The 15,345-nt window shown below is 39.0% G+C and overlaps 2 protein-coding genes across 2 annotated transcripts; one reads left to right on the top strand and one right to left on the bottom strand.

The window, feature by feature from the left end:
* Positions 1–85: 85 nt before the first annotated feature.
* lin9 (lin-9 DREAM MuvB core complex component) lies at positions 86–10,148 on the top strand. Its single transcript, XM_051408538.1, has 15 exons — positions 86–163; positions 1,165–1,197; positions 1,736–1,827; positions 3,323–3,436; positions 5,270–5,400; positions 5,658–5,783; positions 5,960–6,117; positions 6,557–6,690; positions 6,896–7,024; positions 7,484–7,585; positions 7,899–7,979; positions 8,080–8,205; positions 8,400–8,582; positions 8,843–8,940; positions 9,129–10,148. Exons 1-15 carry the CDS (start codon positions 133–135, stop codon positions 9,232–9,234), a joined length of 1,644 nt encoding a protein of 547 aa, XP_051264498.1. The 5' UTR covers positions 86–132; the 3' UTR covers positions 9,235–10,148.
* A 107-nt stretch (positions 10,149–10,255) lies between these two features.
* Positions 10,256–12,298, bottom strand: mixl1 (Mix paired-like homeobox). Its single transcript, XM_051408541.1, has 4 exons — positions 11,764–12,298; positions 11,432–11,652; positions 11,192–11,318; positions 10,256–10,917 (listed from the first exon to the last, which is right to left on the bottom strand). The coding sequence occupies exons 1-4, from the start codon at positions 11,858–11,860 to the stop codon at positions 10,340–10,342; spliced, it is 1,023 nt and encodes a 340-aa protein (XP_051264501.1). The 5' UTR covers positions 11,861–12,298; the 3' UTR covers positions 10,256–10,339.
* Between the last annotated feature and the right edge of the window lie 3,047 nt (positions 12,299–15,345).

The raw sequence follows: 15,345 nt of genomic DNA on the forward strand, positions 1-15,345 counted from the left end.
TGCGCATACATAATATAAAGTGATTATTGGTAAATTAGAGGTTTTTTATTTCTCAAATTGCCCTCCAGATAGTGTCCCGACCCAGAATGCATTTTGACAAGGTCTTTGAAAAAGCGGCGCGGCTAATTCAAGATGGCGGAGATGGACCAGCTGTTAGACGAGAGTGAGTAACAACACAAATTCAAGGAGTTTTGCCTTGTAAACACGCAGCGGTCCCGTAGTGGTAAAATAAACATTTGGCGATAAACTACTATCGTTGTCCGTGTAATGAATATCGTAAGTTTTGGGCAGAGTTCATAAAGTCAATGTTAGACGCAAAGAGATGCCGGTGTGTCCCAAGTCAGCTAACGCTGGTTAGCACCAGGGGCTAACCATGGCTAATGTTGGAGTTGAGCAAGTTACTTTAGCCCAACTGGGTAAACAAATAACGTTAGCTTAGCCACGAGCTAACGTCTGCTAGCCATACAGCGTGAGCACCAATAACAAAAGGAAGGCTTTAACCTCTAGTATGTGGCAAAGTACCGGCGCTGGCTGCGAGCTATCTGTTTAGAAAACAACGTTAGTTTTTTTGTTTTGTTTTTTAGTCTTCAGTGACAGCTTCCTTCTGTTTAACGTACGTTAGCGCTGGTTAACGTTGCGTGGTAACGCGTCTGACAAGCTGCTGAAGGGGAATCTAGCTTGGAAACTAAGAAAGTTATTTGGCTATTACCGGCTGAAATACTCATTTCAGTTGACGTGAACGTAGTTAACGTTACTACGTGTTATCTCCGGGTCGTATCGTGGTGTAACGTTAGCTCGTTTAGCTCATTTCGTTGATGTTGATTCTGTCCAGCTGATGTTGTGCCCGTGCCTGACAGCTCAAACTGGGGGTTAAGGCCTAACTGACTGCGCTAGCCATAATCTAACTTCACTTCACCTAGCGTTAGTCAGTGTTTAAAGGACAGTCCTATAGACGTCTGTAATTTGCAGACATTTCCTTTGATAGCTAAAATAAACCTAATCATATTATCTTAAAACTAAAGGGCATGAGCTAATTGCCTTTTTGTCACAGTGACATGTTTAGTTAAATATGTACAGCATGTTGTAGTTGGTTATGTGTGACATATGTGTTTTTCCTAATGTCTTACTGCTTATTGATCTAGCCCAATTTGTTCACTTCCTCAGGCTCCTCAGCAGAGGCACTTGTCAGTCTAAAAGGTATGTGGGCAGTATTTTTAGCTGTCCATCTTTCTGTACATTTGTGCTTGGCACTGTGTGTAACTGGAGTCAAATTCCTTGTGTGCCACAACATACTTGGTCAATGGAGATTATTCTGATGCTGATTTGATCTTGTCTGTATGTGTGTTAGGTGACATATATGCCACAAGTTCCTTGATTAGGGTTCAGAAATCTCAAATCTTTTATTGGCTTAGACTTCTATATGATATCGCTACAAGCTTACAGTGACAACCAACACTACATACATTTGTGGCTGATGAAGTCTGGGACACTAACTAATTATCCTATAATTGCTTCCAGTGCAGTTGTGTCCCCATATTGGCAAAGATAAAAGTATTGTGTTAGGACATATAAGAAAATGATCTGTTCCAGACTTACTTGTAAGTTAAAAAATAATTTACATCTTCTATGATTTATGTGACATTTAATGATGAATAGGTCTCCCTGGAGTCTTGTATCTGATTTCCTTACACTGTTATATATAATAAATGCATCTTTTTTTGTTTGTTTTATACAGAAGGGAGTTTGTCCAACACTCTGAATGAAAAGAACAGCTTCCCAAGAGCCCACAACACCAGGGGACGACATTCCTCCCTCACAATGGACACGGTAAGCAACGTGATGTTGGTTAGTTAATATGAGGCAATAAAGTCAAACATAAACTCAGACACTGTGAAGTTAGTAATGTTCTCCTGCTGTTTTAATTTACATATAGTAGTATTTTCAGAGCTTATTTATTGGATTGCATTTTATTGTACATGTGTTAGAAATGTAGTCCCTCTTCATGTCTGATCAGGACATTATGTTTTTTTTTTTTAAACATGTGCAGATTATTTTTGAGCCTCTTCCCTTGTATACACATGTTTTAACTCCTTCTGCTCTCCTTGAGGATGAAAACATTTCCAGAAATCTTAACTGGTTTGAAGGCATGTAATGAATCAGTCTGGTATTTTCCCGAACCTTAGTGTTATTGGTCTAATCTGCAAATGGCAGTAGGCTCTTTCAAGACAGGATTTATGTGTTTTATGTGACTACTTGAAACAGGTATATTCTTCATATATATGAATAATTGAATAATGTAGTCTGTTACCCCGTTATTAAAGGAAGAGTATGTAGGATTCAGTGGCAGCTAGCGTTGAAGTTGCAGATTTCTATTTACAATTTGAATACAGCTCAGCCTTCCAAGTGTCTAGGTGAAACTACTTAGGCTGTGAAACTGAAAAATGTGTAAGGCTCTATCTGTAGCCAGTGTTTGGTCTGTCCATTCTGGGCTACTGTAGAAACATGGCAGTTCAACATGGCAGCCTCTGTGGAAGATGAGCTCCTCCCTCTGTAGATAACAACGGCTCATTCTAAGATGACAAAAACAGAACAATTATTTTCAGGTGATTATACACTAATGATAACACTATGAATATTATATTCCATTTCTTCTAATAGATCTTCCTAAATGTTAAACATTGGACCTTTTGAAGGGATTCTTGTTTAATGTGGAAGTGTTGTGATCTTATTAGCCACAGTTTGCAGCAGTTTTTTCTAGCTGAATAGTTAAATCTAACTTCATTAAGTTTTTATTTACACCAGTGTGATGTGGGAATGCAGATTCGGAAGGAATTTGTCTTCCACATGCAACTTGTCTGTATGTGGTCTACTGTACATCAATGCTTTTGAATTTTTTTTGCACTGAAATGGGCAGTAGTGGCTTGTCCCACACTTCAGGACGTGATGTAGAAAATACTGCCACCCAATGCAAAGCAACATGTGGCAGTGTGCTGAAGGGGGATATTTTCATCTCCCCAGAAAATTCTCTCCGTCCTAATGGCATGTTATGCTCTCTCTGGGCTGTTGCTCCCTAATAGAAAATGATTGCCTGAATACATACTGATTATGCTTGATTCATATTGTCTGAATCTAGTGTGTATCTGAAGGATTGCATTGATTAAACTAAGTTTTTTTTGCATATCCAAGTCACAGATGTGGTTCTTTTGCTCTCCTGCTAAAGATTTTCTTTTTTTTACATGATGATAATAATGCACAAAAATATTTGTGCCTGGAACATTATTGGCACTATTCATAAACTCCTGTCTGACATTTGTCCTTCTAGCCCACACGGAGCTCAAAGAGGAGTCGTTTGTTTCGGGAGGAGGATGAGCAGCCCCAGCAGCGTCTCCCTTCCAGATCCCCTCGGAGGAGCCAAAGGGTCACCACCACACCACAGGTAAAGATTACACACCTAGGGATGCACCAATTCCATGTTTGCCTCGTTGATTGACATCAGCCTATCAGTAAATAAGATGGCATTCATCAGTATCAGTGCCCGATGTTTATCTGTTGTGTGTCATCAATTTTGCACTGGCTAAATGTTGTGTTAGCTATTTCCAACTTGGGTATTGGAGAAATGATCACCTCCGTTTTCTAGCACCAGCACAAATTGCACACAAACACCAATGTGCTCTATGCAGCACCCCCGACAGTGAGCTGCTGTTCAGCTCTGCAGCTCACACCTTGGATGAGAAGAGAAACCTACTGAGCTGCAACGAGGCAGAATTGCTTATCTTTGTGTATTTATTTGTTTCCCTGGCACAAAAGGGTGACTAGATAACAACAAAAAACATCAATGTTTACATAGAATATTGGCCAAATAGTTATTTTAAACATTGTATTGGCCTATAGTTTTGCAGTTGGTGTGTCCCTATACACACACACACCATGAAAGTGATTCAAAGTCGAAAGAGCAATTAATTTGGTGCTTCCTACTCTCCCATTGCTATTGAGGCTGGTCTAGAAAGTGTGAAGAAAGTGTTTGGCAGACGCACTAACGCATTACTTTATGGAGCTTGTTTGTGATTGCGCCTGTGATGTGTGAAGGTGTGGGTGCTAAGCATTCAACACCGGAATTGAACTTGCCACTGAGCCTACTTGTGCTGCAGTGTTAGATTTACTATTGCATATGTAGTGGCTTATTTCAATTCCATTCCATTTTATCTGTATAGCACCAAAACATAACAAGTTATCTCAGGACACTTTTCATGTAGAGCAGGTTTAGCCTAGACTCAACAATTCCTGCCGTGAGCTAACACTTGGTGACAGTGGCAGGGAAAAACTTTCTTTTAAGGGGCAGAACCCGGTTCTAGGTTAGCATCCTTGTGCCGGTTGGGTCCAGTTAGCCTACACTAGCAAAAGAAGAGCGCATTATCGTTATGTTGTTTATTACTTTACAGAAAGTGTCACCACAGTTTCCTTGAATTGAATACTGTGGTATATCACAGAGTTGTAGTATCTGCCATATAGAGTATAGTATTATAGTAAATCCGCTTTACCATTCCTTGCTAAATTTAGAATCAATTCACTTACAAAAAAGCCCAACTAATGATGTTGACAAGTTGTGTGTTTTTTATTGACTCAAAGTGGATATTCAATGGATAGCCTCGGTGTCTTTGTCGCCATTTCTAGTAGCTGATTTAGAGCAAGGGTGAAAAATACAATGAGCACATTGAGGGTGCCAGTCCTGGCAAGAGATATGCTGCTTGTTAGCGAGAATGAATTGGAGGCAACCTGTAGCTTCCTGTGTTCTGTGTTTTGTTTCCATTAGCAGTAGTTGTCGTAAAAGAGCAATAACAGCACATAGAGTTTCTGAAAACATTGAGGCTCCTTATTTGTTAGATGAAAGTAACAGACCATGGAGTAAGACTCAACTCCATGCCGCTGCCTTTGTTAAACAAGACCAACAAAGTCAGTGACGTCAACAAGCGTTTTAAAAATTGTGCTTTCTCACTATTCTCCTGCTTCTCCACTATTGAGCCTCTAAAATTACAATGATAATTATATAGCTTGGTTGTGGGAACAAGAAGTTACTGGTGTGCTGATGAGTGAATAATTTATGGGAAATTACATGTTTAAAGCTGCCTTGCATAGAGGAAGAATAAAAGGGAATTTGTCTAAGATAACCTTACTTCCAGCATTTGTTGAATTTATTTTATGTTTTATTTTTTAGAATACAAATTTACCTGTATGTGGAATGACTGAATTGTTTTAATGTTTTTCTCGACAGAAATTTTCTAATGTGGTGACACCAGATAAAAAGGCATCGCAGAAAATAGGGCTGAGATTAAGAAACCTTCTTAAGCTACCCAAAGCTCACAAATGGTGCATCTATGAATGGTTCTATTCCAATATTGACAGGTAAAGTCACTTTCACCTTCAGAAGACAACATTTAATTTTGATAAATTGCACTCAGTTCAGAGATGCTTCAACAGTGATTGAGCAATTCAGTACTTACATTGAACAGGGTTTGAGAGTTCAGCTGCAATTTGATTTTCAGAATCAAGTAGAAGAAATGTTTGTAGGACAATATTGTGTTATGTTGTGTTGTGTTTTGTTGTGTTGTATGTGTATTTCTCTCCCCAAAAAAATATTTCTTTCTTATTTTCTTTTCCAGACCTCTCTTTGAGGGTGACAATGAATTCTGCCTGTGTCTCAAGGAGTCTTTCCCCAACCTAAAAACAAGAAAGTTAACAAGGGTTGAGTGGGGAACAATCAGGAGACTGATGGGGAAACCTCGGCGGTATGCTGCATTCTTTAAGCTCTGTGCCTCTACCTACCATTTTCATTCATCATGTTTGTCCTTATTTTTGTCCGACACACATTAGACAAGTATGTAATTGTTTTCTCCCTGTATTTCTTATAACTCTGTTTCTTCAAAGTCTTGAAAGAAGCATTATGCGTTGTTGTCCCATCCAGGTGTTCGTCAGCATTCTTTGCTGAGGAGCGGACAGCGCTGAGACAGAAGAGGCAGAAGATGCGCCTACTGCAGCAAAGAAAACTGTCTGATGTGTCAAACTGCAAAGACCTTCCAGATGAAATCCCCCTGCCACTCATCATAGGAACCAAAGTCACTGGTGAGATGACTGAGATGAAAACATACCACTGTCGGCACTTATAGCAGCCAGACAGCCCTGTACTGGTTTAATGTTAGGTTGCTAGTCTCATTGCAGTAAAATGACCTGCAAAGCAACCCAGGTTACATTTGCCTGATATCTTATCACAAAAAGGAAAATCCAACAGAAGGATAATTTTCTCCCTGAACTGATCATAAAGTAGCAAGGAATAGTAAGGACTGCAGAAAGGACAGTAAGAAACACATTAAACTGTGTGTTGAGATGAAATAAGAGAATGTTTAAGAGTGAATGGCCTGAACCATAAATACAGTGACTGCATTGTTATGTGTAAACTAGCTGACGTGGAAATTCAAACCCAATAGTGCATGTTAGGATGTCACACAGATCTGTACGATATTACCAGTACGAATTCTGATTTTGTTTTCTTTTTGTTCCACAGCTCGACTCCGAGGCGTCCATGATGGGTTGTTTACAGGTCAGATCGATGCAGTGGACACCAGCGCTGCCACCTATCGTGTCACCTTTGACCGCAGTGGCCTGGGAACACACACTGTGCCTGACTACGAAGTCCTGGTAAGATTTGCCTGTTGCCTGGCTAAGATAAAGGCTCCACTGTAAGTGTGTTTGAGGTTAGACATGTAACATCTTTAGTTTGTCAGGCTTTTACCACTTGTACTTAAATGCAGATTATAATGTAGTAAAATTGTCAAAATGGTAAGATGTGCAATAGCTGTACTAAAGGAGTTTAATAATAACATCCAGTGATTGTGTTTTCCAGAGCAATGAGCCCAACGAGACCATGCCCATTTCAGCCTTTGCCCAGAAACATCGGACAACACGCTACATGCAGAACCTCATGACTCCGCCTAGAGGCCATTACCCGTCCGCTACCACTCCTGTCCTCATGGTACTGTAAAACTGCATCTAATGATAGATAGATGTACTGCGTCACACAGTGGTTATATGATATATGATAGGGTTTTAAACCTGCTTTGGCTGTGAGTAGATTTTTTCCTCAACTGCAACTGGTACTTGGTCAGGCAGCCAGTAATTCTGAGATGGTTTGTTGAACAAATCTAGTACAAGCAGGCTGTAAATGCATGCATGCAAAAGTATTTTCAGATTTGCTTACAATAGATAAGTGGATTTACTGTATAAGTACAGTTCAGGCAGTGTGTCAAAATAATCTACTATTCACTTTGTCATGAATCTGTTTGAATGATAATAAATGATAAATGATAATAAATTGACAGCACATCAGTGTTTAAACAGTGGGCACTATTTGGGACAAGTCTTTAAAATATTTGCAAACCTCTTCCTGCTTATGAAGATTAATTACTTCATTGTCATTCTTTTGTAATAACAGGACAATGACCCTCTGATCAACCAGTCACCATGGAGGAGCAAACTGCCTGGTGCTGAGGGAGATACTCTGGGAGGATTTCCTGTCAAGTTCCTTGTCCAAGTGGTAAATTATTCCTGTCAAATACTAAAATCTGGGTTGCCCAGTTAGCTCAGTGGGTAGAGCTGGCGACCAATGTACCAAAGCTGAGTCCTTGCTGCAGCGGCCAAGGGTTCGAATCCGACCTGCAGCCCTTTGCTGCGTGTCATCCCCCCTCTCTTTGCCCCCCTTTCCTGTCTGTCTTCAGCTGTCCTATCAAATAAAGGCAATAAAAGCCAAAAAAAATACTTAAAAAAACCAAAAAAAACTAAAATCAGACTTCCTAAAACTCTGTAACACTTTGTTTTCAAATTCTTCATCTTATTTTTTCCATTACTAGACAAGGCTGTCCAAGATCCTCATGATCAAGAAAGAGCACATCAAGCACTTGAAAGAAATGAACACAGAGGCAGAGAAACTGGTACAATCATCATTTAACAAAATAATTACTTCAGAACCTATGAAACGTTTGAGATGTCTACTTCAAGCCTAACTAAAACTGATTTTGTTTTTGTGTTTAGAAGTCGTACTCTATGCCTATTGACCTTGACTTCCAGAAGCGATATGCTACCACAGTGCTTGAGCTTGAACAGCTCAATAAAGATCTCAACAAGGTGCTTCATGAAGTTCAGCAGTTCTGTTGTGAGGTAAGTCAATAGTTACACTTCAGTACTATGACTAATTATTGCCTATGAAGCAAAGTACAGGAAAGTGTGCACATCTGCGATAGTCACACCCTGTTTTGATATTTCTAGTCTCTCATTTCCTCGTCAGTCTTTATCTGGAAAAAAAAAAAGAACAGAGCCTTGTTAAAGATGTGAATGACCATGTGTCCATCCAGCTTGCTCCAGATCAGGGCATGGTTCCAGCCGACCATCCCACAGAGTTGCGGCGGCGTTGTGAAGAAGAAGCCCAGCAGATGGTGCAGCTGAGCAACTCAACGAAGGACGGACAGCAGAGTGTGACAAACCCCAGCCTCACACACCTCATCTCCCGCCTCACAGCTCTGCTGCTACAGATCAAGGTAGAGGCTTTATAAACGCTGTGCTGCTGTCTGCTTTCATTCCTGCTCACAGATTTTCTAAAATATGTAATTCTGACAACATGAGTTCATGTTGGAACATATTGTTTTAGCTCGGCACACATTTGGCAGCAACATCAATGTGTTCATAAGTCTGTAGTGAACTTTCTTTCACACTATTTCTATGTAGACTGCACAATATTTAAATGAGACTACTACTTTGATAACCTGTTCATGATTCGAGTTTGCCTGATTTCTTACAGTGTCTGGCAGATGGAGGAGACCTGAATTCATTTGAGTTTAAATCTCTAACAGACTCCCTTAATGACATCAAGGCATCTATTGATCCCTCCAACCTCAGGTAAGAAGACCATGCAGTGTTTCTACTACACTTCCTGATCTATCGATCTACCTGTGTCAATGACATACATGAGTAATGAAATATGTTAATTTCTGTTATTGTTCGTGTCGGTGTGACTACCAATAACCGTTCAGTCACCCTCAAAGTACTGAACATTTCTTAAGCTATTGTCTTTTCTGTATTTCCAGTTGCTTCCAGAATAATGTTGAAATCCACGTGGCACACATCCAGAGTGGCCTTAGTCAGCTGGGCAACCTGCATGCATTTGCTGCCAACAACACCAACGCAGTCTGAGTACCTGAATCATTTACACAACACACAGGTGCATGCACACACAGAGATGTGGGGCATTTAATATTGTCTTTTGAGATGGTGCTTTCACCTGAACTGTTAAAAGACTGCAAACAAAAAGCTCACATGAATGTTGTGGACCACCACCATACAATCTGAATTTGGATGTCCCCGTGAAATGACTCAGAGTTCTGCCCCAACCCCTGGAGCTTTGTGCTGATGGGAGGGAGGATGTCATAAGTATTTTACCCTTTTTATTGTATGAAAATGTTGGTGCACCCAATTGAACACACACCTGAAATAGTCTTAAACTATTGCCGCAAATCCACATCCACAACAAACTCAATGGTTATTTATTGGTTTCATGTGCCAAACATTGATTCTTACAGTTTTTATAGTCCATATTTATTTATTTTTGAGTAGGTGTGTATGGTTATGAAACAATATTTTGCTATCTCTGAAGTTTCCCCCCTGTAAGTGTTGTGTTCTGTTGCTCCACTGATGTTAAGCACAGGGAGGCTAAAGAATGTTTTATAAAATTGTTTATTGTAGATAATTGTACAATATCTCTGATTATTAGGACTATTGTCAACATTTCTGCTGTGTATTCAGAAATGGCTTTTATAATTTTGTGTGCACTGAAAAGAGATTTTTGGTATTTTTATAAAGGAGAACTCTGGGGATTTGATGCCTTTTACTCCCTAAGATTATCTTAGCATTTCCATATTTGGCATGGCTGTTGCTGCAACCCCCACACTAAGCCTGCATCACTGATGTAACCTCTAAAAATTCAAGTCAGACGTTTTTTCCTAGAGAATCTCCTTTTTCAGTTTTGTAAAGTTGTATATGAGAGTGCCTCAGGGCAATTGTATATAAATGTTTCCGTCTTTTTATATTAAACGTAATATTGCAAAGCAGTATCTACTCTTCTGGTTTTTAGTCTTTTATTAACAGATGAAACAAATCAACAGTTTTCTTCTTTTACAATCAATGGTTTTATTACTATTTTACAATAAATACACATTTTCTTTTTATGCAAACAAACAAAGAACCGTATACTGCCTCTTATGATACATGTAGCTTTCTTTACATCAGCTCTTATGATGCGTCACATAAAGCCACCAAAGCCAGCCATGGCCTCGTTTTCCCAGTCCGAGTCTGAGTCCGTAAAGTCCTGTGCCTCAGTGGCATGGATCGGGGAGAAGTGACTGAACCTGTCCCCTGTGGCCCTCATTCGTGGATACTGGATTTGGCATCCATTTTCCTTAGGTGATGACCTGCTGAAGTTATTCTGGGTCGGGATAGGAGGAATCACAACTTTCATCTCTGGTCCAATGGTCTTGTTAGGTGGGAAATTGTCGTATTCCACCAGAACCTTTGGACCCTGGTTGCCAGTCATGCTGTCTTCAATCTTGGGGTGATGCTCATTCTCCTTGGGATATAGATGGACGTTGCAGCATGGCACGTTAACGCTCAGCTCGTGTCGCTGCATCTGCTCAGGTTTCACTCTGGTTCCCTCCTTGTCGTAGATGCAGGAGATGGATGTGTGTTCATAGCTGCCGGGTTTGGTGGGTATGCTGGTTCTGTGAGCGTCCTCTGTGTTTTGGTGCATTGTAGGTCTGAAACTGTCCTCCAGGCGGAAACCTCCTATCCTGTGTGCCTCAGTTCCATGATTGTTGTCATAAACTGAAAGAGAAAACGGTTCTGAAATGTAAGAAAACTTGTATTTTGCTCTTTTACTCTAGTCCCTACACTGGAGAGTTTTGTAGTTACTTATTAAATAAACTTAAGTGACTTTAAATGAAGTGTTTTCAGTAGCAAAAACCCTTATTCATAACTTAAATGGAAGGACTAGAAGTTATTTTTTGTGAGGAACCACTATGGCTGAGCAGGCCACTTAATGCTCGAGTGAAAAAAGTGCAACTGAACCAGAACACAAACATGTATGACTAATAATTACCTTTCTCTGGTCCCATCCTGCTCTGGAGTTGGCTGAAGGGGCCAGCTGCTGGCGGGTTGGCGACCTTCATTGACACTGATGAGCCAACTTGGCGACGAGACTTGGCCCTTCTGTTCTGAAACCACACCTGAAATTTGGAGGGAAACAAAACAAACGTGAGCACAGTTGAACCTATAGATAAACAAACACAATAGAACAATAAATATCTGAGGGAGCTGGGATTTTAAACCACTAAAGTACCTGAATTCTGGACTCCGGTAGCCCGGTCAGAGCCTCCAGTCTCTCCCGTAGGTAGATGTCAGGATATTTAGTGTCTGAGTAAACTTTCTCCAGCACCTCAATTTGCTGCTGGGTAAAGTTGGTCCTCTTCCGCCTGTGGGTTAGTATTGCCACGCATTTATCCGCCCTCGGTACAGAGTTTGCAGAGTTGTAGTAGTTTGTAACATCTGACGCTCCGTAATCTGAAAAGTAAACGCACAGATTGTTAGATTCTAACGTTAGATAAGCAGGAGTCATAGAAACGTGACACTGGTCTTGTGCGTAAATTACGCACAGCGCTGCCAGCCACCAACCTGAGTTCACCATGCTGTTCATCTGCAGAGCTCCTTCGTGATACATCTGGAAATGATTCAGATCCCCGACGCGCATATTCCCATGAACAGAAGACATGTTCCTCAACGTCTCACTTCAAACTGACTGAGTTTGAGACCTGTGCGCTCGCTGGGGTTAAATCCTCCTGCGATCAAAGGTGGTGCTGCCTGTATGTGTGAATGGGGCGACCATCAGTGCCGGCTGGCGCTGCAGCGGCCGTGGAGCAACTTCAGACGTCTGCAGGCCGGTGGAGGTGTGAAGGCATCACACCTGGGACGGTGGAGCGGCCGCATGTCTCTTTAAAGGGTTTTTAATGGAATCTGCATGCTCAATACACATCGGTAGTGAAAACATTTATCCGCTTTGGAATGGATGAAGCAATAATGGACCTGTAGCCTTCAAAGAGAGACGGTCGGAAACTGCCATTTCCTCAACGGGTTAGAGCCTCAGGGGCAGCAGTTTGTGGCCTGATAACACAAATGTATAAATGTTCTTCTGTATTTAATAATCTCCAGTCAAATTGCATATTATTTTACATTATTTAAAATATATATATAAAATATTTCTATATGGCCAGTTTCCAATGCTGTATATGCATGCTGCGTTTGTGGACAGTTAAATATATGTGCTACAGCGCATTATATATTATATTAACCTACAAGATATGTAATTCAAATTGAATGTTTGTCCTCCCGACTGTGATTCTGTAACTAGACATACTGTATGTTATCATGGGGTTGTAATGGTTTTCTTTGGTGATTTTGTATTTCATTTAATCTTAAATGTTAAATAATATAAGTTATGTCTTATATAGATGCAGGTCTTCCAAGTTCTGCTCCTCAATACTGATCTATGTAGGAAATTATGCAGCCTGGCCCTCTTCAGTAGCAACAAAGTTAATCTCAATACACAAACCTCAGTTCAAAAGTACCCAGCAATGGGCACTTGTCATTGAATGGCTCACCTTCATCTGATTCAGAGGGGGGGAACAAGTCAGGAGGTCAGGTAGCACCACAGACAAACTAATTTGTTCACACATGTTTAGACAAGGTTTGCAGGAATGCGCTTTTATGGTTACATGTACTTTTAAAAACAGACAAAGGTTGTTGTTTTTTTTTTTTTTTTACATCAGTCATTTTTTTATACATCCTTGACTGTTATTTTGTCAATTATAGGGTCAATTTTATAAATCATATTTAATTACTTTGGGTGAAGGTGAAGAGATTATTGCAACATGAAGTAAAAAAGTGCCAGAGTTATTACTGCATCCCCATTTATATGATTTATGGGATACATCTGCAACTGTGTTTAAGTCATCATTGTGGAGTAGATGACATTTTTGGCTAAATAAGAAGTTAGCATTATGCACTGAAAAAGACCTGTAGCATGGTCCTAAAAAACAAAACCCAAACACTATTTCTGATTATTTTCTTGTTGATCTCTGTGGGAAAATTACTTGACAGCTATTGTGTCACATCCACAACAGCACTTATTGATCTCTGTTTTTTGACACATACAGCATTGTTCAGATAGGATGTGCTTGTTGGTAAAGACATTCACAGTTCACAGGTTTCTTTGTCTGAGAGCCCTAATTGGGTATTGCCTGTGTGCACAGACCAGATTGCTATGCAAAAATCAGGCTGTTGAAGTTCCTGATCTTTTGTGATGGACAATGGCTGAGAGCTATCTGCAGACCATGAAATGAACAGTAAACGTACATTCATCTGTGGCCATAAAGCTCTTCAGTTGTGGCTAATGAAGAATATAAATTCAGCATTGCAAGTGCAGGAAATGTGTAATGTACTTTTGCTTTATAACGTTTGTATTTAGTCAGAATTTTCTCTGCAGCACAAGATAGAAATCAGACATTTATCGTCATGTCACACTAAGTTGATTAATCCTGATGTATTGCAGTTAACTGACTGAACTTTCAAACATCAAACAGTGCAAACACTTTTTGGGATTTTCACTGACTACCTACAGTTGGCAGCTGACTCCGTAGACACAAACAAAAGCATTCACACCTTCAAACTCTGACCACTGTTTAACCCACAGTTTGACCTGACCACTATACATTTACCATGCAGACAGACAGGTAAATTATCCTCACAAGTTTGCAGCTATATGTTAAAACATCAACTGTCTTATGTGCCTTTGTTATGAGTTCAGTCTTTGTGTATTTGAGGGATGTTTTAAGGAGCTACAGTACGTTTATAGTTTTCTAATAGAAATGTGTGCTCAGTGTAAAAGCGCATTAATATTATCACAAGCTGTAGCAGAGTGTGATTGTTGTTGTTGTTGTTGTTGTTGTGTATGCATCTTCTAAGGACTGATTTGTGAAGTGTATTCATATGAGCCTGGATCAACAAATCACCTGGGCCTATACGTCAACAATATATATTAGCTTATTGCAGATAAAATGGCATTGGTGTCAGTAGAGATTTTAACTTGTATACACAAATCTGCTTCTTGCCTCACCTAAGTTTATTTTTCAGCTGTCACAAATGTTTAATATCCTTATTTAATGCGTCCTTATTTTTTGTGCTTATGAAAAAAGGACTGTTCAGCCCCAGTATTTGTCATGCTTTATATTATATATTTACTAAAATAAATGAACAGAAATCCATCCATTCCACTGCAAGGATAAATAGTAGCCAAGATACATTTTAAAACAAAAATATATTTTTTGGTGTTTGTGCCCTACACTCAAAACTACAAAAATCTGAAGTTATAAAGTTAAGACTAGTTACACACCTTGATTATTTGTGTATTTTATATGTTTTATATGTATTTTATTGTGTTTTAGGAGGTTTATTCTGCAATGTTTTCAATAAACAGTGAGATTTTTTCAGTGTTGTAACATGTGTCTGTACCGAAATTAAGAAGATTGTGTGTCTAAATTAATTTATTTATTGTCACATCAAACATTTAAATAATTATTGGCTTCTTCAGCACCTGTATTAGTTTATTTATCATAGGTATGCACATATTCAGTGCATGTACAGACAAAAATGAACTCCAATTCTTCAACAATAAAAATAAAAATGTCTGTTTATATGATTATTGCCAGGGTCTTAAAATACATCGTAATAAAGTAATTGTTAGTTTTTGCCATTGCTTTTACAATAATATTAATGTAACATTAAAATTAATCAAAATACATTTTTTAAAATTGCCATTTTGCTTTGTGAATATGTTATTTCCTGAGTAAAATTAACAAAAACAAAATAATTCTTGCGTGTTTTTTGTAATTATGGTAGCTCAAAATACAACAAAATAAATAAATGAATAAAAAAACTGATTAATGTAAATAATTATTATTTTATATATATATTATTATTATTGCACATTATTAAACTGTACATTTTATCTTTTATATATATATATTTATATATGTTCTTAATATATGGTTTGTATATCTGGAGTTTGTAACAAAAATAATTTCCCCCTGGGATTATTAAAGTATTTCTGATTCTGAATTATCTTATCGGTTAAAGCGTCGTCATTATTTACATCGAAAAAAAAAAAAAAAAAACTCCCGGAACTTCCGCCAGGTCTAAACG

The sequence above is a fragment of the Dicentrarchus labrax genome, unplaced genomic scaffold, assembly GCF_905237075.1.
Source record: "Dicentrarchus labrax unplaced genomic scaffold, dlabrax2021, whole genome shotgun sequence".
NCBI classification, from domain to species: domain Eukaryota; kingdom Metazoa; phylum Chordata; class Actinopteri; family Moronidae; genus Dicentrarchus; species Dicentrarchus labrax.